The sequence below is a fragment of the Heterocephalus glaber genome, unplaced genomic scaffold (genome assembly GCF_053883595.1).
Source record: "Heterocephalus glaber isolate CG9 unplaced genomic scaffold, H.glaber_assembly_v1.0 deba00001481, whole genome shotgun sequence".
In the NCBI taxonomy this organism is placed as follows: Eukaryota; Metazoa; Chordata; class Mammalia; order Rodentia; family Bathyergidae; genus Heterocephalus; species Heterocephalus glaber.
In genome coordinates, this window is record NW_028258317.1 from 16,778,034 (window position 1) to 16,800,688 (window position 22,655).

The following is a 22,655-nucleotide window of genomic DNA, read 5'->3' on the forward strand; positions in this document are numbered from 1 at the left end:
GAATCAGCACATATTTCATTGGAGACACACCAGACTCTGCCTGTACCAACTCGGGATACCAGCCACCAAGCCCCAGTTTCAACTCCATCTGTCCTGAAATCCTCCATGGCCAGCACAGAACAGCCCAGATACTGCCTCTAGGAAGGAAGCCTGAGGCCAGAGTTGCTGAGTCTCTAGGAAAATCTCAAGACTCAATTTCTCCAAGATAGACTCCATTTCCTCTGGAATGATGCCATGTTCCTGACAAGGCTTTGTCTCCCTGGGAAGTATTTCATGTCTGTAGGATGGTTCCACATAACTGGGAAAGACTCCATGCCCCAGAAGGTCCTGAGGGGGCTCTGTGCCATGCGTAGTTCCTTCCAGTCCTTAAGAAGGATTCCATGAACACAGAAAGTTTCCCATGTTCTGGGAAAGGCTCCAGGTCCCTGGAAGAATTCAATGTCCTTGAGAAAAACTCTAAGTCCTCAAGAAATATAGCTTGTCTCTTGTCCCCAGGAAGGCTTCTCACCCCCAGGAAGAACCCTACAAAGGGTTTATCTCCCCGGGTCCTGGGCCAAAGCCCTTCTCAGCTGGCACAGATGCTGCTGACAGTGGTTCCTCCTGGGCCCACAAGGCCCAGCTCCTCCTGCTCATTGATGCACAGCTGGTAACCGCAGGCCCGGGCCCGGGTTCCAGACGGGACCCGGTGGTCAGTCTTGGCACGAGGAGGCAGCAAGAAGCCCACACTGCCGGCGATGAGCATATGCCAAATGCTATGGATGTAGAAGTAGTTGTCCTGGGTCTCCACAAAAGCATAGAGTAGGACGGCACTGCCCGCAATAAGGCTGCCTGGACACAGGTAGAAAAGCCAGCGGCGCCATGTGGGTGGGTAGCAGTGCCGACGGCGGACAGTGCGTACTGTCTGGGGAAAGCAGAGAAGTGGGGCTCAGGAATGTAAGACCCTGGAACCCAAGCTACAGCTGGTCAGTCTCAGGCTTCCCCTGAAGCCTGGTTGTGACCTAAAGGCCTTGCCAAGGCTGGAGTGGACATTGTAGAGAGTAGGTGATGGTGACAAGCCAAGCCCACCTTAAATTGAGATGGCCAGTGCCCTACACCCAAGTCTGGCTCCCCAACCCAGACATACACACATATACAGCCCTCCCCACCCTTACCCAGGCTGTGGCCAAGATCCCCAGGGCGAAGAGACTGGGTCCAAGCAGGTTCCAGAGTCCATGCCGATCAAGCTGCAGAGCCATGGACAGCAGCATAGCTCCCAGCAAATACAGCACCTAGGGGAAGACGACTCCAGGGGCTGGACTAGTGTCAGGTGACAGCACTTCAGGGGCTGGGCTAGGATGGCAAGAGGCACTTGGAAAAGCCCTCAGGGATAGGATAGTAGTGGATTCCAAGTGGATCTTGGCTATGGTTGTCCCCCAGGGCCCACTCTGGACTGACCTGCTTGACCACGGGCTGTAAACGAGCCATGGCAATGACAGTGACCCACACGGACATTAATGAGCCCAGGAAATCACAGAACTGCAGCACATCGTAGTCCATGATGCAGAAAACCACAATGCCTGGCTGGTCACAGGCATGATAGAACTGGAAGAAATGACAGGTGTTGAAAGGACTTAGGGTGGAGGTCCACGTGTATGAAAATAAAGAAGCCACAGGGATGGTGTACTGCTGCCAGAGAAACAAAGGTCAGAGGTCACAGGTGAGCAGAGCTAAGAAATATGTGACTCCTCCACTCTTTAAAAAAAACATGGTAGGAAGGCCTGGTCTACTTCATTAGCCATATGTATCTGGCAGCTCCGAGCTTCCCATTTCTGGAATGTGTAGTGGAGAAGCCAGGCCAGGGGGTTCAGATCTCTCAAAATGAGGCAATTTTCTTCCCTATCTCCACACACTCATTATGGGTCCCACGAATAACCCCTATCCCCAGCCCATGTTTTGGGGTCTGCCTCTGGACTCATGGCCCATTTAGACCTCCAAAACTCTCTTGAATGTCTGAATTTCTCCTGATTGCTCAGTCTCTGCACTGGGCTTCATCTCAGGACCTCCACTAACTGGCTTTCTCCATCCCCTCCTACTCACTACACAGGGGCTAGGCACACAGTAAGCAAAAAGGGTCGCTAAGGTAGTGGCTAAGCATGGCATTTCACACCAGGAGGAACAAATGGGGAAGGATAGTGTCTACCAGCTGGCCTACATTGTGGAGAATTAATGTTTAAATATGCCTAAGAAATTTTTCAATACTTTCTCTTATATATGCTGATTGAGAGTTAATTTGGTTCCTAAACATATTAATACTTTAGTCTTTTTCTAGTTTATCTATAACACACTGGTTAATTAATAACTTAATTTTAGTTATTTGGTTATTCTCTGTTTCAAGACCAGAAATAAGTATGCTGGCCAGGTGTGGTGGCGCATGCGTGTAATCCCAGCACTTGAAAAGGCTGAGGCAGGAGGATCGCCATGAGGTTAAGGTCAGCCTGAACTACATAGTAAGGCCCTGTCTCAAACAAGCCGGGAATTTAGCTCAGTGGTTCCGCCCCGGGCCCTGCAAGTGCAAGGACCCAAGTTCAATCCCTGGTACCAAAAATAACAACAAGAAAGAAATAAGTATGCCAAGTTACTAAATTATCCAATACTCTTTTAAGATTTGTGTTTTCTTTTCAAGAATTAATTTCACAGTTCATATGCTCCATATGCCTTTCAAGTACACTCAAAGAAATGCCCAGAAGTTTTTAGAAGAGGAACTTAAAATGAATCCTTTGATCTCAAATAAAGGAGGATACAGATCAGCGGGGAAAAAAAGGCAAAGCTGAATCACCAAATACTGAAGACATATCTAAGCCAATAACAGAGAACTGACTTTCACCTAGGAATTTCTCTACACTGAAAAAGAGTGAGAGAGAAATGGAGATATTATCTCTAGAATGGAGAGGTTTAGGGGAAATTAGTAATATTCGTAAATTCAGTAAAATTACTAAATTCAGTAATAGTCCACGGCTAAAAATTCTCCACGTATTCTAAAAAGAGTAAGTGACAGTTTAAGGTTGTGGAATATCCATAGGGATAGAGCTAATTAAAATTGCCATCTCAGGAAATTATCCCACTGAAACTTGTAGGTTAAATTTTAGACTAATATTTCTTTTGTCAACAACAATAATAGTGGTAGAAATGACACAGAAAACTCGGTAAATTTAAGAGAAGAAATTTAGACTACTAACTAGATTCTATTAATATAATTCTAATCCATATTGATCATGTCCTCAGCTTTGAACCCTATATATGAAGTAATTCGGAAAAAATTATCCTCAGTTTTTTCTATGGAACTTTATAATTTTATAACTATATAGTTCATCCAATGCACTAAAATGGGGTGACCAGGCATTACAGAATGTCAAACTGGAAATGCAAACATATTTAAATTATCCAAAGATTGGGAAATTTGCACACAGGATATAATGGAACTTAACTGTTCCTCTCTTATTATTTCCTAATTCTATTTTCTCTTGGCTACAGTTATGGGATTTTGCTAAGGGCCACTGAAAATTACTTGTGATGGTCTGAGGAGCAGAACAGGTAATGAGACAGTGGGCTTGCAGCCAGGATGTCAGCAACAGCCAAGGACAGCCACATGCCATGGGCTCTATCTAAGCCACATGGCATGGACTCTATAAGGACTCAAGTAGAATTGTGAAGGATAAATGGCTTGGACTATCTGGGTTAAAGGCCCACAACCACAAGGTTTTATATATTCACTCTGATGCTTTTTTATATTGGGTTTGGTTATATTCTCTAATCTCCTGATTGGCTCTTAAGAATTTGATGTGGTCTGGGGACATGGCTCACTGATAGAGTACTTGCCTAGCATGTACAAGGCCCTTCAATCACTGGGACCACAAAAGCAAGAAAGCAAGAAAGAGACAGACAGACACAAAGGGGGGGGGGGGCGTGGAAGGAAGAAAGGAAGAAAGGAAGGAAGGAAGGAAGGAAGGAGAGAGAGAAAAAAAACTATCACAAGAATTTGGGGGAAGCTACTAAACCTGAGCTATGTGTTCCTCATCATACTCCAGGACTTCTAGAAACTAAAGTTGGATAAGAACTCTATCAATTTACACTCACTGCCTTGGTGCAAGGAGAGCAACACAGCTCAGTGATTACATGAGGGCTCGGAGTCAGGATGAATGAGAATCTAAGCTCCATTACTCACTGTCTCCCTTAGGCAAAAAGTTTAATTTTCTTTCACTTACAAAAAAAAATGATAATAAAAGTGCCTACTTATTATTAAAGTGCTATTGTGAAGATTAAATTAGCAGTGTCTTGCATACCATTAATTCTGTAGATATCATTTTGCTGTTATCATTATGTGAACTGTCTAGCTACGTACAAAAATCAAGTGCTACATTTGTGGCTGTTTTTATATTTTTATCTTTTTTTAAAATCTGCAAATGCCTGAATTATAAACCTGCTGTCTGCTGCTATACGTTGGATAGGAATGCATGTGTCTACTCAAGTATAGACTGTTCTAGATTTCAAGACAGGGAAGATGACTATCATCTACTGTCCTGGTCAACTGCAATAAGACCAGTGGATCCCTATATCATCCTTACAATAGAATGAAATAAGTCCAAACTAAGTAAAGAATGGGAAAGAAGTAACAATAGGGACCTGCCCCTGGAAAACTGAATGACCAATAGCTTTAAATTTTGGCCACTGTGGAAAAAGAACTGGAATTAGGGCAAGACTTCAGTCAATGCCTTAAAGCTAGCAGATATTCCTTATTCTCTTGCTTACTGCCTTATTCAAGAAAGTGAATTTAGTTTATTTAGTACTAGGCTTCTGAGGCTCCCTCAGTGTTCCTACTAGAGGAAAAGTCTTTCTCTTCAGATTGCTATGCCACTGTATCCAGAAAGAGACATCTAGCACTGAACACATTGGAGCCAATGCCCAGGATGCTTCTGCCAAGCTGAGAGAAATGAATATGCTCTCCCCACATGCTCTAGGTTCCTGATACATCAAGGTACTCTTACTAATTATGAATCACATTAGATCTGCATGAAGTCAAGCGTGGGCTGGTAGAACAGCTGTTGCTAGAAGATTTGGTAAAGCAACAGCATAAAGGGCATCTGACAATAAGAAACAGTGTCTAAAATAAAAACAGAATGAGGCACTATCAGAGGGGCCTAAAAAGAGGCCCAGTCATCCAAAACTGAAGTGCACTCTTCTCAGCCTGATTAAAGGGCCACAGTCTCTCTGTGCAGTGTGGCTACATCCTACTCTTCTGAGTCTTTGGATGAGTATCCAGGAGGACCCTGTGACCCTAATTCAACACTTCTGTCTCCCTACTTTCTCCAGATATTAAGAAGGATTTTTGTACTCTGGACACATGTCTGATCTAATAATGCTGAATACCTGGGAATCATATTTGTTTTCATGATTTTCCTGTTGCTAAAACATTAGGAGAGTCTGAATCCATCTAAGATTTTTTTGTAGTGCTCATAGACAGGTACTGTATTATACAAATGTCAAGAACAGATGGGATAACAAGATCCTTCGAGGTGCAGAATCTGGTGGAGGAAAAAGTCTAACTGGGGGTTAGGATATATCAGCAAACCCACTTCTCTACCCTTCTTCATAATATCTTAAATGCTTACTTGTAATATGGATTTTTCTGGCTGTGGAGGAATGAGAAAACAAAGAGAAGGGATTGTGGAGATTGTTAAATAGGCATGGAGAAATTTAAAACTATTAAACCTACAGGTGGTGCACACCTGTAATTCCAGCACTCAGGAGGCTGGGGCAGGAGGATCACTGTGAGTTCAGGGCCATTGTGGGCTACACATTGAGTTCAGGTCCAGCCTGAACTACACAGAGAGGCCCTATCTAAAAAAAAAAACAAAAAAAACCCCAAACTTGAAATCTACATCAAAATGTACTCCTGGAACTGGGATTTTATATCATATTGCCACTTGCCCTGACTCAGGATAAAGTTTCTGAGGATTCTGACAGCCAGATTATCTTCTTCACTGTCCAATATAGAGATCCCTTCTGTCTTCCAAAAGTTCCCACAAGAAATGAAGGACAGCCATGGGGACTGAATGGGGGAACATGCTTTCAAAGCATGGAAACAAGCACACTAACAACACAGACATCCCCACTACACGGCAGAACATGAGCACGGAATAGCTCGCCCTCATATCAGGAAAGAAATGATGAAGGTGAAGACTGTGCAGAGATGAATGTGAAAGTATGGAGTCCTGCCCTGTTACAGAGAATACAGTGAAGGTGTAGGGCAGTTTCTCAGTGGATGTGTTGAGTAAAGGTCTCCTCATAGTGTGGAGCAGCTGGAGACCCACACTTGTTATATTAAATCGTAAACAGCTTGAGTCATTTGCCCCAAGGTGCCTTGCCTGAATTACCACTTTCTGTGACACCATGGTAGGCTGAGAGGCACCACTGTATTAGACACTGAAGGTAGAGACATCCCCAAACTGGTGGAGAACATGGTAGAAATGATGCCCCACACACCACCAACACCACCACCACCAGGAAGAAGGAAGGACGTGAAGAGGTAAAGACGGAGATGCCACTTCCTACCGTGGAGAAGAACATGGTGAAAGTGTAGACAGCAGCTTCCAGCACATAGCGGCTCCGAATGGCCAGGACCACAGGTGGCAAAAACATGAGGTTGCTCAGGCAGAGCAAGAGTGTGGACAGCAGCTGGAAGCCATAGGTAAGCGCATCGGCACTGTCGGTGCAGCCCCAGCCCCGCCACCCTGTGGGTCAGGAGGGCACTGGGTGGAGGACAGAAGGCAGACAATTCTGCCCCCACCCCGGAGTGCCCAGCACGCCCACCTCTCCAAACCACCTACAGCCCTGGAAGCACATGTGCCCGCTCCCTCGCCAGCCCACTCACCAGCCTTGCACTCGCAGGCCGCATATAGGTAGTTGTGCGTGCGCAGCAGCTTGCATTGGCCATACGGCCCACAGTCGTCCACGCATGGGGACAGGAAGGTGCGCAGTCGCACTTCGGCAGTCGCGTTGCGGCACCGCACGAACCTAGGGACACACTGGCTGTTATCTGGGTCCAGGGCCGTCCCCGTCTGGGCCGCGGCCCGACCCAGACCCCAACCCAGACCCCCACCCTGACCCCGACCCTGACCCCGACCGTGCTGCTCACCGAGGCCCCACCCCACACAGGGAGCGGAGAGTCAGGAACCAAGTCCCCGTCTGCGGGAAGGGAATTCGCAGCCTCGCCACTCTGGAGGTGGCGCTGACTGAGAGGAGGAAGCCTGCCAGCGACTCTGAAGAGAGACAGGAAAAGGGCTGGACCAGTGAGAGGTAAGGAGGTGTGGTCAGGAACCAAGAACCCTCAGCCACCTGCTCCCGATTCCTGGAGGCCCTGGCTGTCCTTCCTCCACACCATGCCCCACAGCCCTGCCTGGGATTCCAGCCTCACTCCTCACCCCACCTTTGGAACAGGTCACCGCTGCATCCCCCAGGCTCAAGGGCACCTCGTGAGTCAGGCATCCGAAAACTGTCACATTTTCTTGGTGCAGGGAGCTCTGGGGAGGACAGATGTGGAAATGAGGTTGTCAGACCCTTCAGATGGGCTCACCGCACCAACCCCAGACTCCCATGCCTATCAGCCCCTCAGGCCTCACTAGACAGCCCATTCCTCCAGCTGATCTGCAGCCAGTGCTGCTGTCTCATTTCCATTCTTGGAACCCCAAAACTGAAAAGCACCAGATTCCCTACTGCAAGAATTTCCCAACAACTGATGAGCAGGTGAGGCCAAATTCTCAATTTCTGATTCAGAAAACACTGTTTGTAATCCTATCTTATTGGGGGAAAGGTAGGTGTTGCCAGACTTGAAATTAATTGTAGACAAATTTAAGGATCTCACTCAACTCGTTCCAGGCCTAAAGGCAGGAGACCTGTAAAGAAACTCATCTCACAGGTAAAATGATCCTGGTGGTAAAGGAATGCCTGAGCCATTAAATGTAGCAACCTGGCTAGAATTAAAAGAAACTAGATACCCACAGGAGTAAAGGTAAGGGATTGACTACAAGAATAAAAGTAACAGAGGCCAGGGATTTAGCTCAGTGGTTCTGGCACCTGCCTCACAAGCGTAAGGTCCCAAGTTCGATGCCTGGTACCAAATAAATAAATAAATAAAAGTAACAGGTGCCATAAATTTACCTTATTCAAGAAGGATTTGAGTCATCTTATTAACACATAAGATGGGATAAATGCGTGAGAGAAATTTTAAAATCTAGATACAAAAATAAAGTCTGTCCATAGATGTGAGTCATATGTTTGATACTGTATCTAGTTTTGGGGGGTTTTTTTGGTACCAAGGATCGAACTCGGGACCTTGCGCTTGCGACGAAGGTGCCGGAACTGCTGAGCTAAATCCCCAGCCCCATATGTTTGATACTGACTTCCATGTAGCCAAAGCAAAGAAGGAAACCTTGAGTTTCCAGATTTGTGAATGTATAAAAGTTAATCAGTCTCCAGAGAACCACCATGCCTAACTAAAGCAGTAGTCCTTAGACATTCCCACCAAGAAGATGTGCTGTTACGGATCCTGTCTTCAACTACAAGACAATTTCATACAATTTGCTTAGCATTTCTCTCTATGCAAGCCCAGCACAGTATAACTGAGTAAAAGTCACTGTAGGAGAGAGGCAAAGGGGTTGGGGGAGGGGGTCCTCCAGCTATGCAGTTTTTGATCCAAGGGGAAAAAAAATCAAAATATTTGGAAGGAAAGATCAGAGTAAATGTGCTGATACACTTTTCAGAATAAATCTAACAGGCTGTCTGAGGTGTGTAGCAAGTGCCATACCTCGCAAATGGCACAATGGAAACAGATACTCTTTACAGTGAATGGGTAGAATGCAGACAGGGAGGGGACCAGCAGCATAGCTCAGTGGTACAGCACTTGCCTAGCATGCACAAGCCCCCAGTTCAATCCCCAGTGCTACAAAGGAAGGATAAAATAGAATGCAGAGAGGGAGACGTGAGGAGCTGCAGTGGGGCTAGATCTCTAATCTCAGGGTGGGTGGGGCTGGTCTCTGATTCAGCCTCTACAGTTTCAAGGTCAAATCTAGACCTTTGGGTCATTGCCCAAAGGCATGGCAATAAGCAAACACAAAATACAATCTTAGCCAGGACAGAATCAGAGAGAATTTGAGTATGAAAATAAGGAATGTCTTCAGGTTAAAGAACCAGATCTGTCCTGATAAGCAGGAACACAAAAAGTTCTGGGCCAAGTCCCATAAAAAGTCATAGACCATCCCTCAGGTTGGCTAAGGGGAAGTAGACCTCTAACCTGGGGCACAGTGGAGTTAAAAGGATCCTTAGTAGAGGGAACAGAACACAGGTTACTGGATCAAAGCCAAGGTGAGGATCATCTCTAAGGGCCCAACACAGGACTACACCCTCATCCGGGTCTTAGTCAGTGCTGATAGTAATGACTCAAGAGGTACAAAAGGCTGGCTTTGCACAAAGGGGAGAAGGCCCAGGGCCCTAAACAATACTAGGCAATACCACTAGGATGGGCATAACTTCTTCCATTCAGGTTCAAAAATTTAGTGCAAAAATACAAGATGGGAATTGGCAGCGGTTCACAAGCTCAACACATCAAAATGTATATTCCCCTTAATTACAACTAGACAAACAAAACAGTATGGAGATAGTCTGGGAGAATGTAACCAAAGTTAAGTAGTTATGTTTGGGCAGTGTTTTCCCCTTCTGCCCAAAGTTTTTATGTGATCCTGTTTACAATTTAAATGATTTAAAACACTTTTACGATTTAAAAAATGTACGTAAGTATTCTAAAGAAAGTAAAAAGGAAGGAAGGAAAAAGACTCAGGGATCTTAGTGTACCATAAGGCACAGATGATCCCATAATATAACGCACCAACTCAAAGAGGCCACTTGGTCTCAGGTTGCACAAATGCAAATCTTGCCTGCCACCCTGGGAAGACCACTTCAGAACATTTGTTGCAGACATGATGACCACCATAAGAATGAACAGAGGAGACAATAGCGAATAGCGAGAGGTCCCAAGACACCCAGATTGTTTCAGCTTTGGGCCATTTGGATAGAAACATCTGAAGGGCTGTTACAATAGGATAGGGCTATAATGAATACACCACACTCAGACCAGATGTTAGTATCAGGAAACTGCAGAGAGAAAGGTAGGCTATGAGAACTCTACTTTCTGTTCAATTTTTCTGTAAATCTAAAACTGCTCAAAAAAATAAAGTAGTAAGGCCGGGGATTTAGCTCAGTGGTTCCTCCGCCTGCCTCACAAGTGCAAGGTCCCGAGTTTAATCCTCAGTACCAAAAAAAGAAAGGAAGGAAGGAAGGAAGGAAGGAAGGAAGGAAAGAAGGAAGGAAGGAAGGAAGGAAGGAAGGAAAGAAAGAAAGAAAGAAAGAAAGAAAGAAAGAAAGAAAGAAAGAAAGAAAGAAAAAGAAAGAAAGAAAGAGAAAGAAAGAAGTAATTTAAAGACAAAGGGAGAGGGATAGATTTGCTGAATATGGCTTCTGGGCAAAACAAAAATCAGTAGGTTGGAATTCATGTAGTGAATTGATGTAGTGTTAGGAATGACATATATGACTGCATGGCCTCAAGAGGTGGTAAACTCATTTAGAAAAAATGAACAGCTGTCACTGAGAGGGGCCCTTTGAGTGGGAGGGCAGCCTACAACAATGAGGATAGCCCAAGCACTCTGAGTCACCCTGGCTGACCCAGCCCACTCACCACACAGTCGATATTCAGAGTATGCCTGTTGACCAGAACTGGACTAAGACATGGTCCCTAACTATAAGGATAGGTAGAACCAACATAGGTAGGATTCCTGAAGGAGATGAGTCCTCCACGCACCTGACAGTTTCTCTGTTACGTACCCCCAAAGGACAACCACCCAGCAATCCACAAAGAGTACCACATTGAGCTGGAGCTCCAGGCTGAGGACGCCTCCACTGTCCAGTACTGGCAACAGCCTCAGGGCAAACACAGCTGGGCGCTCAGGAGGAAGGGCCACACTTGGGCCAAAGAAGATGTAGAAGTGGACAGAGAAGGTGTCCAGTTCATTGCGCAGAGTCGGGCGCACTGGCCAACAGTGCTCAGGTGGAGATGTGGCCCCAGGTGCCTCCACAGAGGTCCCCAGGGATGGTGGCTCTGGGGGCAGTGGTTGGTTCCCCAGTGACTGGGGCATGTTCATGGCAGCTCCAGGGACCAGGGCACGGGAAAGACTGGGCTGTGGGCATTCTGTGAAGAAAGAAAACCAGATCTGAGGCCTGTAGCCTTCATAACCCTACACCACAACAAACCAAAACTGAGCCAGACAGTATTTAACAAAGGCTGAGAACTAGAACATGATGTTCCTAGGGAATGTGACATATCCAGGAACACAGGATAGGGCCCAGGGGTTTCCTAATGATCACAACTAACAGAATGTCATGTTGGAGAGAATCGAGGTCATCTGTCCCTCCCTCAGTGCAGTAGTAACACCGTTAAAGCGTTTAACTGTTAACCGTCAACATTGCTAACTTTGTAAACTGTCTAAGATAACTAAGTGTAACAGGCTGTCTCACTGACTTACATGGACAAGGACAATGTCCCAGAGGTTTTGGCTGTCCTTGCCTATCTCAGGAAACTGAAAGAAATATTAAATCAAGGAAGATAATAAAAGCCTTTATTTATCCCAAGTCAGATGCAAAAAATGATCTGAAGACTGTCCAAACACTTGGAACTCCAGTTGGGATGGGGGTCCGTCAGGATGTACAAAGGAGTCTGGGTGGGATAGGGGAAATTGTAAGGCAGAGGGTCACCAAACACAGCCACCCAGGTCACTTCCCAGCCACAGATGTCTGCAAAGGCTGGATGACTGGGGCAGATGTGAGGGTTCTGACCTTGCAATCGCACACATAGCTGGAAGCGGATGGTCCTGCTAGGGCCCCGGGATGGTGTCTCCACTCGCACGTAGACCCAGTGCCCCCAGGGCGGCAGGGCCAGCTCCAGCTGGCATATCGAGGTGCCTCCGCAGGCCACAGAGCTTGAGTTGTGCAGGGGTGGGGCCTTGGGACGTAGGCGCAGTGTCAGGGGGCAGGCAGACACCCCTCGGCCCCCCACACACACCAGCTGCGCGGAAACCCTGTAAGTGAAGCTGGGCACAAAGACCCTGGGCAGGGGAGAGGTTGGGGGCAAGAAAGTACAGACAGAGAGGTGAGAGGGACACCAGAAGGAGGGAAACATGAGGAAGAAGGGGTGAGGAGAGGGTATGGGACAGGGGAATAGATGGTCTTTTCAGGTCTTTCCCTCTATGTTAGGAGAGAGGAGGCAGGAATCCAACCCACCCTGGGGGCTCTGGGTCCCAAGTCCAATTTTGCAGGACTAGATAGGTAGGTGAGAAGTCAAAAGAGAATACTGCCACCTGTTTAAAACAAGGAAAGGAAAGGGAAGGACCCGGCTTAGTGGGTATTTGACTTACTTGTACAGGGCTGAATGATTGTGGGGAGAGAGGGTTTGCTCTGAAGGACGGCCAGGAACCAGCACAGCCACATCCAGCAAACGGCGGACAATCAGCTGTGGCTGAAGGAGGTACTGACATTCATCCTGGAGACCCTGAGACAAAGCAGGAATGGGAGGAGGGGGAGTGACACCAAGGTACTACTAAACCAAAGCTAACCAAATCTAGTACATGGGCTGGGAAGAAATGCCTCTGTCCTCCTGACCCCAGGTCTCTGACTGCAGTCTCATTCAGCTTTGGATCCTTCCTGTCAGAGAAGTCATTTCTGATCACTTCTGTCTTATCTAGATCTCCCAGGTCTGCCGTTATCATCAGCACTGACTGAGGTCTGGGTGGGTGGGGGGAATCAGGCCCTGCTTGCCCTTTCTCCCAATCCAGACCCTCCTCCTGAGCATCCCTGGTCAGCCCCACATGACTGTAAAATTCAAACCACTCCCTTCCCACTACCAGAGCACTAGCTCTACTACTACAGGAGTTAGAAAGCTCCTTCAAGGTCTCCAATCCACCCTTCATCTAATCTTTACTATTATGTCCCATTTTGCCCCTTTCACGTTTGTACAGCCTCTGCTTCAACACACCCAGTGAGGGCTACTCATCACCTCCCCAACAACCTCCTAGACTACTAACTTAAGAGGAGGAGGGCCGGGGATTTAGCTCAGTGGTTCTGGCGCCTGCTGTGCAAGCACAAGGTTCCGAGATCAATCCCTGGTACCAAAAAAAATTTTTTCTTAAAGGGCCAGGGATTTAGCTCAGTGGTTTCGCCGCCTGCTGCGCAAGCACAAGGTCCCAAGTTCGATCCCTGGTACCAAAAAAAAAAAAAAAAGAACAGGAACCTTGTCTTATTTTATTTTTGTTCCTCCAGACATAGGGTTTAACACAGCATGCAAAACTCATGATGAATAAGTTCAAAATGAATGGATAAGTGAATCAGCCTAGCAGGGGGCAACTCTGACATTTATAAAGCCAAAACCTGTCATCTCTGTTGTCCTCCCACCATTCTACTTCCTCAGTCTCAGTCTGTTTCTTCTGACACTGGAGGACAACATCACATCTCCCCTGGCTTCTCTTGTCCTGAACAAACTCAGTTGCCCCTTCCCTGCAGCATTATGAACACTATTTCCAACCCACAGAGACCCATCATTCTTCAGTGAGCAAAGTACTATTTGTTACAGTTCCTCTTCTGTAGCTTTTGCAGCTATATAAGCCTATAAACCAAACAGTTATGAGGCAGAGGGGTCCCCTAATTAGGCTTCTCTAATCTGGAAAAATGCCCTAATAAACTAAAGGCTATGACTCATTCATGTCATTATTCTGTCCAAGAGATACCTCCAAGCTTTGTTCTGGGACAAAAGTTCCAGGCATGACATTCCACTAAGATCCATATCAGGGAAGAAACCAGCCAAGACACTGACTTCCAGCAAAGCTCCATGAGGTTGGAAGGAGGCCTTGAGAAATGCCAAACCAGAAGATCTCATTACCCTTTTCCTGAAACCATTCTGTGCCTTTTTATCATTGCATCTCCAGTGCCTAGCACACCATCTGGTGCTGAAGAAAACAGCTGTTGAGTTAAAAAAATACATGTCTCCTCTGGATAAAGAAAATGTGGTTTTTTTATAAAATCGAGTACTACTCAGCCATAAAAAATGAGAAATTAGAGACATTTATAGATAGCTAAGTGGATGCACATTGAGGCGATACTCTTAAGTGAAATAAATAGGACACACATGTATAAATACCGAATAGTTTCTCTGGTGTGAGAAACTGAAAGTGTAAATAAGGACTAAATGTATAATAGGTAATGTGAAATAGGAAGAAAAGGGGCAAAGGGGAAGGAAGTGGGAGGGCTAGGAGAAAGAATAGAAGGGAATAGGATTAATATGAGAAAATGGAAAAATAGGAACAAAATCTTTGTAAATAGGGAGGAATGGAGGGGTTGAAGGGTGGGCTGGGCAAGGGTGAAAAATAAGAACCAAGAGAGACTATGGAAAGGTGCAAATTTCCAATGATGAATGTCATTATATTGTATACCTAAAATGTACCAATGATTAGAATGAATAATCCATAATGTAAAATAGGAAGAAAAGGTCCAAAGGGGTAGGGGTAGTGGGAAGGGCAGGGGAAAGGAAAGAAGGGAAAGGAAAAATGATGAGAAATGGAAAAAATGGAAATAAAGTCTTTGTAAATAGGGAAGGGTGGAGGGTGTGAAGGGAGGGCGAGGAATGGGGAAAAAATAAAAACCAAGATGCGTTATGTAAAGGTACAATTCCCAATGAGAAATGTAATTGTGTTGTATACCTACAATGTACCAATAAAAGAATTTAATAAATAAATAACTAAAAAATACATGTCTCCTTTGGAAGACTCCTGAAGACTCCTTTGGAGAGCTCCTGAACAAGCCTAGTTGCTCACAAACTTCCATTTCTGATATCCAAAGCAGATATCCCTCATCAACAGTGTCAAAATCTAAGCATAAGAAATACCCTCACATGGCATTTCAGCGACCTCACTGCTAAGGTAGAAATCACCACAATAATGCTACAGTGAATGAGTCCCAAGATGGGAGAGGAAGATGTACGCTCAGGACACAGCCTGTTTCCTTGCTAGACAGTCCTGGGGGAAGAAACACTGTTCCACATTTTACTGCTGTTGGCTTCAGTGAAGGATCAGAAGATGTGAAGTCTCTGGTTAAGATGTGTTCCTTCCTTCAACTACCAAAGTAGAAGCCAACTGTGAGAGTCCAAACTGAGTCAACAGCAAAGCCATCAGCAGCCATGGGAAGAACAGGGCCAAGAAAGCTCAAGAAACCAGACAGCCAAAAGTAAGAAGTGAACAGGAAACAGTCTGAAAGATCCTGGTGTAAAAGGCAAAGTAGATGAATTCTGAGTGGGCTTGGTTTCTTTTAAAAACGAAAGATTCTCTGTTGGAATAGCCCAGCACTCAGCTCCCATGCCAGAGTCAGCACCAACCAGTATGGAAGTAAATGAGGGCAAGAGTGGAAGCAGAGACCATTCAGGAGGTTACTGTGGTGGCCAAGTAGAAAGCTGAGGGAAGGTGTGCTCCAAGTGAAATAGAGAAAAAGAAGATGTATTCAGAGCACGTGTTAGAATTAGAGTCAACAAGACTTTTTATGGGGAAGAGGAAGTGGGAGGGGTAGGGAAAAAGAAAGGGAATGGAATATGAGAAAAAGAAAAACTGGAAACAAAGTCTTTGTAGATAGGGAGAGGTGGAGGGGTTGAAGGGAGGGCAGGGGAATGGGGAAAAAATAAAAACCAAGATGGATTATGTAAAGGTGCAAATTTCCAATGATGAATGTCATTATATTGTATACCTTAAATGTACCAATAAAATTAATTAAAGTTTAAAAAAGACTCTTTATGGATTGTGGGAAAATAAAGGGGAAATGGAATCAAGAATGACACCTAAATTTGTGCTTCAGCAATTGGTGAAAGACAATGTTGTTTACTGAGAAAAAGATAACAAGAAAGAAAAAGAGGCTTAGACTGGAAAAAGTGAAATGAGAATCAAAGAGTTTTTTTTGTTTTTAACTATGATTTGTACATACTAAGCTTGAGACATTTCTCAGATAACCAACTGAAATGTCAAGCAGCTGGATATAAAGTCTGATATTCAAAGAAATTAGGACTGGCTGACTATTCTTAGAAGGCATTAACTCATAGATAATATTTTTAAATAATTGTGCTACAGACACTAAGCAAGAGAATGGAAAAATAAAAAGGAATTGTTCCAGGACCAAGCATCAGGTCCCAACACATATATAGATCAAGCAGAAGATAAGCCAGGAAAGGAGACAGAAAAGAAGTGGGAAATTGACAGGAGAATCAGGACAATGCTGTGAAGTCACAAAAGCCAAGAGAAGAAAGTATTTCAGGAACAAAAAGGTAATTTAAGGAAGTAGTTAACAACTAGCTCCTAGTTAACTCTGAGGAGAGGAATTGGGAACTAGAAGGAGAAGAGAAGAGGAAGACTTACTTTTCGCTTTATGCCTTTTGTACTTTTCAAATGCTGAGTCAGGTGCATATATTACCTATTTGAAATATAAATAAAATAACATAGGAGGAGGAAGAAAAACAGAAGAGGCACTGTTAGCAGATTTTAACCACTTCAGTTGAGACATAAATATTGAGTCCTAGTTGCTGGATTTAATAAAATCCTTTCTTCTGTATAATCTGCTTCTTTGTTTTCCTTCTAGTTGTTTTCATTATTTTACCTGCTTTTACTCACTTTCAAACCTTAGAGCTGAGAAGAGAAAGTCTTGGAGGAGAACTTGTACCTGGCCATTTAGGAGAACTTTCTCCTTATGTCAGCTGTGTGTTCACTGATACCCACACACCAAAGCCCAGCTGCTCAGAGAAGGCTGGCAACTGTATACCTTAGAATAAACACATACTCCAAGACAGAAAAGCCAAGAAGATGCGGGGGGGTGGGGGGAGTGGATAGAAAGAAGAGGACAAGTGAAGAAGGAGAAATGATATCAGTTTGGGACCTAAGTTTGAGAAGGTGACAGAAGGGCAACAAACCATGTGCCAGGTCTGTGTAGGGTACTAGGAATATATAGTGAATAACACAGACACAGAATCTAGCAGTATGTGGGACTGGAGCTCAGAAGAACTGCTTAGACCAAATAAGTCACCTTCCTCTTCACATTCTCCAGGCACCCTATCACACTCAGGATACAGTTTAAACTTCTACACCTTTCATGATCTGGCCTCCACTTACCCCAACACCTAGCCCACACTGACCCACTTCAATTCTCCCTTCTGAGCTTTGGCTCCACCACCTGAAATGCCTTTCCCTGTATCTTTACCCTCAGGCCTCACTTCCTAACAGTTTCCAGATATCACCTCCAGTCTACTACAAGCTGAGTTAGCCATCTCTCCTTTGTCCTCTTAACACATTTCCTGTATCTCACCAGTATACATCTTATTTACCTCAGTGTTCCCAGCCCCAAACTAAAGCCTAGCACAAAGTGCTAAAAGACTAAGAAATAAAGGCAGATCTGAGCCTACTCCAAAGTTGTGAAAGGACCCTGCCTTCTTATTGCTGGGACTCTTCAGGGCCCATCCAGGCTGTCCCTAAAATCACATAACTGTATCTGTCAAGGCTCATAGGAAATCAAAATAACTATGGTGAAGAAAAAAAATTCAAATTGAGAAGATGGAGGAATGCTCTGGACAATGAACCCACACACTTGAACATGGGAAGCTGGCCAGGTCTGGAAGGCTTATGAATCTTTAAGGCCCCATAGAAAATTCCAGGAGGTAATCAAATTCTTAGAAGGACCATATACAAGATCCTTGCCTCGCCAACTTCTAGAACAGGTCTGGCTGAAGCAATGTATCTTCATGGTGTCCAGACCTGCTGCCATCATGGACAAGTAGAACTGTGCCCTCTTCTCCCTAGCCTCACCCCTGGGCGCTCTTTGGTGTAGGGCTCCAATTCCACTATTAAATTTCCCAGGCCCCACTTGCTATATCTACATGCAAAAGGGCATGTCAGGCCTGATCTTCTCTCACTGTCCAGCTCCCTTTGGTGTAGCACTTTGAATCAGGCTTTAGAGTCTGTTCAGCCTTTCTTTGTACTGCTATCCATTGTCCCCAATCTGGCCAACTATAAGCAACCCTGACCACTCCCATAATCCTAATCCAGGAGCAGACCCCAGGTTCCTCCTGCTCACCTAGAAAGGTTGTGGGATACAACCTGCTAAAGAATTCTCCCTGTCAGTTCTCACAAAGTGAGTCAAGGATCAGAATCAGAATCAGAGGCAGGCTCTTTGAGATTTAGCCAAAGACCTACGACCTATGAAGACATTCTTCCTAGTAGAAAAGCTCTTAGTTCTGATGTGAGCCAAGGTCCATCTAAAGCCTAGACCCTTTCCCCACCCCCCTCCCCATACTGGGGATCAAACTGAGGACCTTGCACTTGAGCTAAATTCCTGGCCTCAACCTAGACCTTTTTCCAGATGAGCTCCCAGCATGATCTGATCAGAAGGCTCCCAGGCCCTCTTGTACATCACTCTCAGGAAAAACAGGCCTATCACTGAGTCTTCCAGAAGCTACCTCCGCCCTAGTTTCACATCCCTGCCAACAGCAGGGCCGATGCATTTGTCCCTGTGCAAATCATACCTCAGTCAAAGGCATTTTAACACCTACTCTGAACCCTGTGCTTCAGCAGCAAGAGAAGTGAATCTAACAGTTGCAGAGTCCCTGCCCTCAAGGAACTGAACCTGGAGAGAGATAACAGAATCAAATCTTCACCTGTTTGAGAATTTCTGTTCCTCTCAATTCTCAATGACCAAACTTCACTAGCTCCCTTCCTCTATGATGCATGATTCTTTAAATCCTTGCTCTGCTTATCCTTGGTCCCTCACTCTTACTACAGGCCCCACACACATAGCCACCTCACTCTGACAATGGCCAGTTCATCTTACACTCCTTCTCCTTGGATGAACAAGAATAGGAAACCCACAGCTCCTCTCACTACAAAGAGGAAGCCCAGTCTGTCTAGACACAAGAATGGCAAGAATACACTGTGGAATTTCCTTTCCCTCCAAACCAGAGAAGCATCCTGACCTTTGAACCTGCCCTTTGGACTTTAATAACTCTACTTTGTGAATTAGTGCTGTGATTTAGAGGAAAGGGAGGCAACAGTCAGGATGGACACCAGCTGCCCAAAGCCTCCTTTTAACAGGAAAGTGCTTCTCTTATGATTTATCATGGGGTGAGGAGAACTATCTAAAACAATGAAGGAAGAGGAATGGAACAGAGACTGGGCTGTGAACTAAGAGTTCAGGGATATTATCAACAAAATATAGAACAAGACCAGTATGGGGTTTGTGTAGAAGATTCGAACAGACCCTGGTTAGCTTCTAATGACCTTGATTAACCCTAGTGGCTTCCTATAGGAAGGAATGCTACTCCCCTGGACCAGAATCTTGGGACTTTGCCTTTCAGCATACTGAAACCACTATGTCCTTCTAAAGCTACCAGGATGCCTTCTACAGACCATCCCACCAGGTGACCTGCTAGCTTTTAGCCCTGCCCCATACCAGCCACCCTTATCCCTATCCTGGCATAAGGTTGGTGTGCCAAATAGTCTGTGGGGGGAATTCAGCAAAGTTGTAGAGGCAGCTCTGACCCTTCCTACCCTGGCAACATCAACCCACCTTGACAGAGATGTGGCCGTGAGCCTGAGGAAGGTGAGCAGCCAAGAACCAGTCTCCTGGCAAGGGGCTGCTGACATTAAAGATGCCTGAGGTACGATTAGGCAGTGTCCAACTGAGGGTCAGTGAGAAAACCCCAGGCACAGCTGTGTCCCCCGGGAAGTGTGTGTGCAGTGGATTGATGACAGGAGGTGCCCCAGACCGGAAATACCTATAGGACCAGAATTAGGAGAGAAGAAAAGCAGCCAGTAAGGTGAGAGGCACAAAATGGGGAAAAGAAAGGAGAACAGTTACTTATCACCAGTAAAATAAGTGGATTTGCAGGGCCAGGGATTTAGCTCAGTGGCTCCGTGCCTGCCTTGCAAGTGCAAGGTCCTGAGTTTGATCCCTGGTACCAAAACACAAACAAACAAAATAAGTGGATTCCCTATAGTGACATATATAACAGAGTGGTTCTAGGTCAGGGGTCAGGGGTCAGGAGATAAGGAATAAAAGGTCAGTTCAGACACTTGCAGCTATACAACAGTAGTCAGGAAGAGGTCAGGTGACATAAGTCACGGCCCCCATTCAATCACACTCCAATCTGGATAAGGGTCAAGGTTAGGGTCAGGAAGTCATCTTAGATATTTATAAGTCACAATTTAATTTAGAAAGTGACCTGGAGTTGGAAGTAGGGATCAAGGGATAACTTAGACACTCACACAGTCACACTTTGGTCTGGGCAGTGGTCTCCAAAGGTTCCCCCCTGCTCCTTGAAGATGATGAGGTTCCACACAGCCAGGAATGTGTCCTCTGGAACATGGAAGTGAAAGAGCTCTGTGCTGGCAAAGGAGCAGAAAGGGCTCAGCTTGCGGGGTGAGCAGGTAGAGTAATCAGTCAGGAAAAGGCCTGCTGGAAAGCAAGAGAAAAGAAGGACAGGATAAGAAAGAGGGCATTTCCATTAGGCAACAGGCATACCAGTCTCCTTCACAAATAGTACCAACTCCACAAACACTCTCCTCCCAACCAGGAACTGGGTTCCTGCTGCCCTAGCCAACATCTGGTTTAGCCTTTAGAGAGACTTTGTTTAAAAAATAATAATAATTGGGCCGGAGATTTAGCTCAGTGGTTCCACCTCCTGCTGCGCAAGCACAAGGACCCAAGTTTGATCACCGGTACAAAAAAATAATAATAATAATTATTATTATTATTATTATTATACAGGTAAGGAAACTGAGGCTCAAACCTAAACTGAACAGAGGATTCAGAATCATGACTCTTTATATGACCTCCAGCTGCCCCCTCATTTAGGAGCCATTGCTCTTCTCTTACCAAGCGTAACAAAATAGACATGTGGAAGGGGGTGTGTGTGTGTGTGTTGGCATGGACTCTTAAGCCACTGAGCAGGATAGAACTCCACCTGTGGGGCTTGGGAGTCAGCATGGAACTCTGTAACTTGTTTATTTTCTGCCTCTTTCTATTCCCTGGTGGTTAGAAGCATCGAAAACCTCAGAAACTTCACAAGAGCTTTCTGTATACTGGCTCGATGTAGGAGAGGGGAGGGGAAGGTGTGGTAAGGCTGCAAGGGGCCTGCTTGGGTGGCAGAGGCAAGAACAGGAGCTATCAGGTCACCACAAGAGTGCCCAGGAAAAGAGTCATCAGAACCTGTACGGTCAGAATGAGCATTGAGAGGCATTTCTGCAGAGGGAGGCCCAGTGAGGCAGTCATTTGGAACCCAGTAGACTCTCAAACCACTTGGGAATGTTTGGAACAGGCCAAAGTGGAAGACTGGAGGTGAACAGCAAAGGTATGCACTAGTCAGGCAAACACATGGGAACTGGGACTGTTGGTGTTAGAGTAATCTAGTAACTAGCTCAGCAGGATAGGAAGTGGGCCCAAGAGGGCAGGCAAGGTTCTCTGGAGTAAACCCCTGAGGACTCTGACTACTTGGAAATTTCAGACCAGTCCCCAGAGAAGCCCAGGAACATGCCTTCAGGCAGGTGAGAGAAAACTCAAGTATCTTCAGGACAGCGTAGGGACATGGAGAGGGGGAGACTTCGGAGGGGAGTTTTCAGCCAAGCAAAAAATACCCACAGGGCTTACCTAGTCTGATGATCTCCCTCTCTGAAGATGGTAGACATAACCCCAAAAAGTAAGTGTTTGAAATAACAGAGACGTCTGGAAAAGGATGACTTACTGAAGGAGGCAACACTGGTTGAGGTTGGCCCTACTAAACTGGGGTAACTTCAAGTCATGCTCCACAGAGCTGCCATATATAGGTAGAGGCCACTGGGCCTATACTGGCCTGTGCTTTTCCTCAAAGGATGTGGGTGCATCCACGGACTGACTAATCTTTCTGGTTCCAACCATATGATCAGTTTCAACTGTCAGCAGAGAAGACCTGCTAACTTTCAAGCTGAGCACTGCTCGGGAACCCAGAGAGGATCAGTACAGCAACAGTACTATGACGGATGAGGGACAATAGGACCAGCTGATGGGGAAGATGCATTCTCCAGGAGCCCTGCCTGGACAAATAGGAAGCTAAATGTCAAGAGCTGAATCAACCCAGGTATCATTGTTTTAAGAAATGAGTTCTGGAGCACCCTCTGCTGGCCATAAGGAAGAATTGCTCCTCCTCAAAACTGGTACCTGATCTCATCAGCCATGGCTATTGTTAGGAGACATGTTGGTCAGTATCTCAGTAGAGATCCTCAGAGAGCTAATATGAACAACAGCTAATGACCATTGGAAAACACAGATAGACAAGCACAAGATCACTGAGATTCAAAGAACCATGTCATGGCCTAAAGAATTGGGGAACTAGTTAAACTATCCCCAAAGTGGCAGGGTCTACAAAGATACAGAATAGGCTGGTGACGGAAGAGTGAGAATCAGCTGGGAATGCTGGGAGGAATGTTCTGGGAGCAGATGCTTGAGAAAGGATCCATAGCCCACTTACTCCA

At 45.6% G+C, this 22,655-nt stretch overlaps 1 protein-coding gene across 4 annotated transcripts in view; it reads right to left on the reverse strand.

Annotated features, from left to right (window-relative positions):
• Tmem8b (transmembrane protein 8B) overlaps nucleotides 1-22,655 on the reverse strand; it is a 26,020-nt gene continuing 3,365 nt past the window's right edge. The window contains exons 3-15 of one of the 4 annotated variants that reach the window (XM_087183715.1): nucleotides 20,415-20,604; nucleotides 19,717-19,924; nucleotides 16,524-16,578; nucleotides 12,495-12,628; nucleotides 11,917-12,185; nucleotides 10,947-11,272; nucleotides 7,463-7,556; nucleotides 7,172-7,295; nucleotides 6,908-7,050; nucleotides 6,589-6,767; nucleotides 1,435-1,581; nucleotides 1,152-1,268; nucleotides 1-901 (exon numbers count right to left, since the gene is read on the reverse strand). In XM_087183715.1, coding sequence (XP_087039841.1) covers nucleotides 566-901; nucleotides 1,152-1,268; nucleotides 1,435-1,581; nucleotides 6,589-6,767; nucleotides 6,908-7,050; nucleotides 7,172-7,295; nucleotides 7,463-7,556; nucleotides 10,947-11,272; nucleotides 11,917-12,185; nucleotides 12,495-12,628; nucleotides 16,524-16,571 — 1,917 coding nt within the window. In that variant the 5' untranslated portion in view covers nucleotides 16,572-16,578; nucleotides 19,717-19,924; nucleotides 20,415-20,604 and the 3' untranslated portion in view covers nucleotides 1-565. The remainder of the gene's footprint in view (nucleotides 902-1,151; nucleotides 1,269-1,434; nucleotides 1,582-6,588; nucleotides 6,768-6,907; nucleotides 7,051-7,171; nucleotides 7,296-7,462; nucleotides 7,557-10,946; nucleotides 11,273-11,916; nucleotides 12,186-12,494; nucleotides 12,629-16,523; nucleotides 16,579-19,716; nucleotides 19,925-20,414; nucleotides 20,605-22,655) is intronic. The other 3 variants (XM_004870133.3, XM_004870129.3, XM_004870130.3) reach the window with 3 other exon arrangements.